Genomic DNA, 6,608 nt, shown 5'->3' with positions numbered 1-6,608 from the left:
GCACTGCGGGCGCTCTGATTTGGTCTCCTGTGGGCATGTGTGGGGCGTGTCAGTGCACCTGATGTTTGGTTTTGCCCAAAACCATGGTGGTTCTTGGCTGAATCCGTTGCCCTAACACGTGCACTCAGCCTGGTTATCTTCGAGACGGGCTGCTCGGGCCTCCAACGGGCCATAACAACTAGGAGCAGCTTACTTGTCATGTCCGAGCTCATGAACTAGCGGCAAATTGTAGGCGTGGTGTGCATGGTGACCAGCATGTGGGGTTGGCTGATCTCCCAAACACTGTAACTGAAGCTGTGACCGCCTGGTCGGTCCGAGATGATCTATGGAACGCAGGTGTTCCAGTTTTTTTTATATGCAAAAGGTGTCCCAGTTTTTTTTTTGAGGAAAAAAAAGGTGTCCCAGTTAAAAAATCAAAAAAGGAAAGAAAAAAAGAGGGGAACCAATAAGGCTTTCGGGCCATCCTTTTCCATTCAGCTAACCAGGCCGTCAAGGTGAATCCATTCCAGCCCGGAGCCCATTTATGAGTGCCCGAGTGGCCGAGTCCGACCCAGCCACGACACCTCCACGCGATTTCACCCGACGGCCCTAGCCAGGCTCCTAAACCTCCTCCGCTCTTCTCCCCCAGCCGCTTCGCCGCCGCCCGCCGCCCGCCGTCCCGCCGCCCGCGACGGAGGCCCTCCACGAGGAGATGCCCTTCGACCTCTCCTTCCACCCCTCCGTGCCCCTCGTCGCCACCTCCCTCATCACCGGCGAGCTCCACATGTGCGCGCCGCCTCCAGCGCCCTCAGTAATTTCTCGCTCCCCCTTCCGAGGTGGTAACCGGTTTCTAATTTCCGCTGCCCCTCGCAGGTTCCGCTACGCCGACGGTTTGCCGCTGGAGAGGTACTCGCGGTGGCCCCTGCTCCTCGTGCTTGGTTAATTTCGTATTGCGTTGCTAGCTGCTGTTGTTTCACAGTACCGCCACTATCACTGCTTCCGGTCTGAGATTGCTAGTTGCTGTTCTTGCTTACTTACGTTTGGAGCCGTAGAGGTTTCATTTGTTGTATGCTGATTGCACGAGGTGGATAAGCTCATGTGGTTAATGCAGAGTTCGTGCAGGGTTCAACTCTGTTTGGTCGTTTTTCGCATAATTAAATTCCCCTGCCTGGTTTTGCAACCCTTGATGGTATGTTTAGCAAAGCTTGATTTGTGGGGGCCGTGCGGGCATTTGGGTTGAATGGGTGTATGCGAGTTCAAAATTTAAGTGCCTCACTGACTCTGTGACTAATGGTGTATACACTTCTGTTTGTGGGTATGCTTTCTGTTTGATGCTGGAGCTGTCTTTGTGTTATTACAATTATTATGTAGTTTTCATATCGACAGAAATTGATGAAAACTTCCTCTTGTTATGTTTTTATAAGGTTGTTCGTGGCAAAACCTCACAAGGAGTCATGTAGGGCTGTTCGTTTTGTGGACTCAGGAACTGGTAATAACTCCCTTATCGATGCCAGTACTTCCCAGCTTGCCAATCAACTGCCCTGCATTTTATCTGTGATTTTGATATTTCACCAGCTGTTTTATTTGCTTAAGCATGGTGCTAAAACATTAGTAGCTTTATGCTGGCATTGGCAATCACAATTCACAAACCATATTTGAGGGTAACACACCTCCGATCATCTTGTTAGATACTCTAACCAGGTCCTGTCGGTTGATGTTGTGGCTTGTTGCAGCGATTCTGACGGGATCTGCTGATATGTCGATTGTCGCTTCTGATGTAGAAACAGGCAAAGTCATTGCCCGTTTGGATAATGCACATGAGTAAGTTTTTGTCAGTTATCAGTGCTGCTATTGATTTTATTGTGGAACTAAATATCTATGCCTCATTTCATATTCTTGTTGATATTTTCAGTGACGCCATAAACCGCCTTGTGTGTCTTACTGAAACTACAGTTGCTTCAGGCGATGATGACGGTTACATTAAGGTATTTAATATTGTATCGGTTCGATTGCCTCCAGCTGTATCGCTTTCAAACGTAGGCCAGTTTGAGCGTTGATTATTACCTGTACATTTATGGGAGTACAAAATATAATTACATCCCAGCTTATTTATCCATGCAGACCTGATCTAAGTACCTAATCGTCCATGCTTGGTTGATAATAATCATAATAGCTATCATTTAATGACCACTTGCATATGTTTTGGACTGGCACAGCTACACTTACAAGCCGACACTTGATAGTTTTTCCATGTTTCTAGCTCTTATCTTTTTCAATAGTAGTAACACAATCTCTTTGATACAATCAGTTTAAAATACTTCTTCAATTTTAGGTGTGGGATACTCGGCAACGATCTTGCTGCAACACTTTTCACCGCCATGAAGATTACATATCAGATATGACCTATGTAGCTGGCTCAAATCAAATATTGGCTACAAGGTACTTAATTTGCATTCCTGCAATTTTATTGCTGTACCAGTGTTATATAGTTGAGCATTATTTCATAGGAATGAGTGGCCTATTTGTATGCAAGCACAAACTTAGTGTTTCCATGGCAACGAGGTCTACCAATCTCTCTTTCTCATAGACCATTCGGCATCATGGAGAGGCCACAACCATTTCACTACTTCGTTTAGATCACTGATGCAGAACAACACTGTTATTTAGTACATGAATGATGATATATGTATGAGGCCAGTGTTTTGTGAATCCTTGAAGTTCCATTTTTTGGGCAGTTCTACCTGTTCAAAGTTTTGGTTTTTTTTTTTTGCCTTGGCATTATGGTAATCAATGTTAAAATTTATCTTGTTATTTGCAGTGGTGATGGAACTTTATCTGTGAACAATCTCCGGGGTAACAGAGTGAGTTGCCTTTCCAATACATCAAATCTCATCCCTGTGTATTATATAAACCCTTACTCTATGTTTGCTTTTAAGAACTTCCACACTATGAGTTACCTTCAATCTTAATAACCATGGTCATGCCTAATCTGCTAATAGGTAAAGTCACAATCTGAATTTTCAGAAGACGAACTCCTATCTTTGGTGGTAATGAAGGTGATTGCCTTTGTTTAATAACTTTCACTTATTCACAGCTTCACACCCTTCATCTATAATTTCATGGTTACTGAACAAAACTTTATTCTTTGCAATTGTCAGAATGGCCAAAAAGTTGTTTGTGGAACTCCAAGTGGAACTCTGTTGTTGTATTCGTGGGGACATTTTAAGGACTGCAGGTAAATGTGTTTTCATGACTGCACCAGGAGCAGAAATATAATGCATCCTTTGATTTACGTCATCTACTGTAATTTATTTATCGAGTGGTCACTATTGTAAAATGTAAAGAAAGATGTACCCAATAGCTATCCACCTACCATGGATTATGTTCCGAAGGGCACCCATGAAAACACTCCTTATTTTCTCTAGTTCTCTGTTTTCATTTTAAATGCTAGCCATACAACTGCTCTTATCCTTTTTAGTTGTATATGTAGCTGTATCCTCTGTAATGTACATTAGTAAACATTATGTTTGTCAGTGATATTTCTCTTTTCTCATGGTTAAACAATAACATTAGCCATTTTTTGGTAAATATCAGGCTTTATTCAGTATTATCTCACATGTACGTAATTCCTACAATGTTATTGTCTGTTAAGGCTCATGTTGCTTTATTATCACCGATAAGGCGAGAAGAATCTTCACATGTGATAAGCAGAGTAATTTGAACATGTTACAGCTTAAACCAGTTTGCCTCTTTCAATTTCTGTGATGGTAGACCAAGTAAGTCTGCAATTGGTTTTGTCTGTAGTTGTGTACTAACATATACTTTTGTGGCTAGTGACCGTTTTCTGGGGCACGCGCAGTCTGTTGATAACTTGCTGAAGGTTAGAATGAATGCCTTTTTGTATTTCTGCCTTCTTTTACTCTGTCTAATCATCATTTAATGTAGTGTATTTGGTGTTTTAGCTGGATGAAGAAACTCTGATATCTGCTGCAGCAGATGGTGTGATCAGGTTTGAAATTTATCATGGCGCCTTTATGACCTACTTCTGTCGCCTGTTTAGTATTATTCATTATTTTATCATGCCCTCCATATTCTTGTCGCATTCAGGTTAGTGGGTATCTTACCGAATCAGATAATACAGCCGCTAGCTGAGCATTCAGAATTTCCAATTGAGGCGCTTGGTACGTTCACTCCGTCATTTCTCGGTAAAAGTTACTCCAGGAAGTGCCAAGTTCTCAACTAGTATCTCTGTTCCGCAGGTTTCTCGCACGATAGGAAGTATCTTGGCAGCATTTCACATGACAAAATGATAAAGGTGACCCCTCTCCCCTCAGCCCTTCCCCAGTATCCATGTAGTACTAGCAGTGATCTAACCAGGCACCCTGTTTTCTGCAGCTCTGGGACATGGAAGAACTCCTGGGCGGTCCACAGTTAAATCACCAGAACGACATGCCCGAAGCCAACGCCGCCGTCCATCACGACGAGTTGCCTGAAGCCAACGCGGCCGTCCACCACGACGAGTTGCCTGAAGCCAACGTAGTCGCTGGTCACCACGACGAGTTGCCTGCAGCCAACGCGGCCGCTGTCAACCCCAACCAGCCGGCTGAAGCTGACAGCGACGACGACGACGGGATGGACGTGGACATGGAGCCAAGCTCTTCCAACGGTAAGACCTATGCCTGCCTTGCATCGAAGCAACCAATGCGCCGTTGCTATTTAGGGTCTCTGATAATGGTTGCCCTTGCTTGTGCCGTCGTGTGGGACAGTGTCGAGGAGCAAGAAGAAAGGCAAGGGCAAGAGGCTGGACGGGTTCGCGCCGGACTTCTTTGCAGATCTGTAGCCTGCCCAGGCGAGGGCAGGAGGGCCGCCCTTGAGATGTTTGACGTGCCAAGGAGCAGTTTTGATGTTGTCTCGTCAGTATATCGGGTTGTAGGAGGAATGTTTTAGTTTATTTATAGGCGTGAGGTGTGTGGACTTGGCTATCATAGTAACGTGTATTTCCGGGCCGGCTGCAAATGGCCCCCTGAAGTGAAGCAATACGTGCAGTAGCAGTATCCTTTATTGTCGCAACGAGTTGCCCCTGCCTTGTTTTCTGGCTGTTTTATCTTTTGCCGTTTACGTGCGTGCGTGCGTGCCATTGTATCTTATTCAGTTTATTCTGGCTTGTTTTGTCTCGGGTTCTCAGGCAAAGTACGAACGAGGAAACCAGCTTGCACGCGTAGCTTTCGCAAAGTCACGGTGTGGCTAGCATAAGCGGCAAAGATAGTCTACGATATGTGCGTAGCCGGCCGAAGAAAGAGCTAGTACGTACTTTGCGTGCCCTCACGCGTCAGTCGGTTTCATACGAGCCCGTGCCGCACTGTTCCCTCGTGCAGCCCCACCAACGAACAGTGACGGCCCGACCTGTGCCGGGTGCGACGGTGAACGCCGTCCTAGTCACTCCAATGTGACGGCACTCCTGGACAAAGCTGTGGAAGGTGAAGGTACCTTTCGACTAGGTGGTCCAAGGATATAGTTGTAATTTTTATCACCTGTGTTTCTTTGTACTATCACTAGCAAAGAGGTTCGGGCGTTGCAACGAGAGAAAAAAAGGTACCATGTTTTTTATTTATATAAAAGAAAATTCGAGAATTTTTAGCTACGGCGCAAACAAAGATGGTCTTAACCTATAAAAATGCAGTTTAAGATTCTACAGGTGTTCTATTTCAACACGGCTTGCATTTAGATTTAATTCGTACAAAGAAACGGGCAAGTGATCATGCATTTATTCATGTCATGTTTGGAATGGGGTGTCGTTACGGTCGAGTAAAGAAAAAGACAAAAACAAATGATGACACATTAGCACACTACGAGACATGTGTGCATCAATGACAGTTTTCAGTTTAAGAATCACCAACTTAGGGCAATTCTTGAACACTTCTCTTCACATGCATATTTCTTAAATGGTAAAGGCTTGCAGCCGGTGCGCCGGTTGAGTTTTCGGCCTGTCGCACCGCGCTTGCTCGCTCGTTGTCTTCTACACGCAAGCCACGTGTCCTAGTTGGGCCCATGCGCTGCCCCCGCCAGCAAAACCTTATCTGTTCAGAGGCGATCTTGTCCACTTGTTTCTCCTCGCAACGACGCCTCTTTCTTCTTCCACCAACACACCACACACCATGACTCATGCTATTCCTTCTCGGATCCCTGTGCTGCAAGCGGCACTCGACAGCTGCGACGGAGGCCTGGCCGACTAGCCGGCGCTCGGGGGTGACTCCGCGACGACGCACAGATGCGTTCCTCGCACGTTTCGCTACGAAGGCAAGCGATGTCGGTGAGGAGCTGGATGGGGATAAGCGCCAGGGGCCCATGGTGGTTTTATGGGGTGATGTGGGGCGGAGGGGTGTTACAACCGATGGTAGAGGGAGCTGCAATCATGGTTTGACGATGCTGGAGCCAGCGGCCACCGCCGGCGATGGAGCTGCAACCGGCCACAGGAAAGCTACAACCAGCTGCAGCCTTTTTTTCGAGCGCGGAGCTGCCACCGGCGAAGGGAGGAGCTACAACCACACCCCAAAATGCTGGAACCGTTCTGCGTGAATGCTACAACCATGGCCTAATTTTGCTGGAACCACTTGTATGCTACATCCATG

General features: G+C 46.2%; 1 protein-coding gene across 1 annotated transcript; it reads left to right on the top strand.

Moving 5' to 3' along the window:
* Nucleotides 1-546: 546 nt before the first annotated feature.
* On the top strand, nucleotides 547-5,097 carry LOC123141577 (WD repeat-containing protein 55). Its single transcript, XM_044560687.1, has 15 exons — nucleotides 547-765; nucleotides 853-885; nucleotides 1,404-1,468; nucleotides 1,713-1,800; nucleotides 1,892-1,964; nucleotides 2,312-2,418; nucleotides 2,798-2,840; nucleotides 2,979-3,035; nucleotides 3,138-3,214; nucleotides 3,814-3,859; nucleotides 3,942-3,988; nucleotides 4,087-4,160; nucleotides 4,239-4,294; nucleotides 4,375-4,645; nucleotides 4,746-5,097. Exons 1-15 carry the CDS (start codon nucleotides 692-694, stop codon nucleotides 4,817-4,819), a joined length of 1,185 nt encoding a protein of 394 aa, XP_044416622.1. The 5' UTR covers nucleotides 547-691; the 3' UTR covers nucleotides 4,820-5,097.
* The last annotated feature ends 1,511 nt before the right edge of the window (nucleotides 5,098-6,608 follow it).

The sequence above is a fragment of the Triticum aestivum genome, chromosome 1B (assembly GCF_018294505.1).
Source record: "Triticum aestivum cultivar Chinese Spring chromosome 1B, IWGSC CS RefSeq v2.1, whole genome shotgun sequence".
In the NCBI taxonomy this organism is placed as follows: Eukaryota; Viridiplantae; Streptophyta; class Magnoliopsida; order Poales; family Poaceae; genus Triticum; species Triticum aestivum.
Note: the sequence above shows the minus strand (reverse complement) of the source record. Positions and strands in the feature narration are given on the sequence as shown.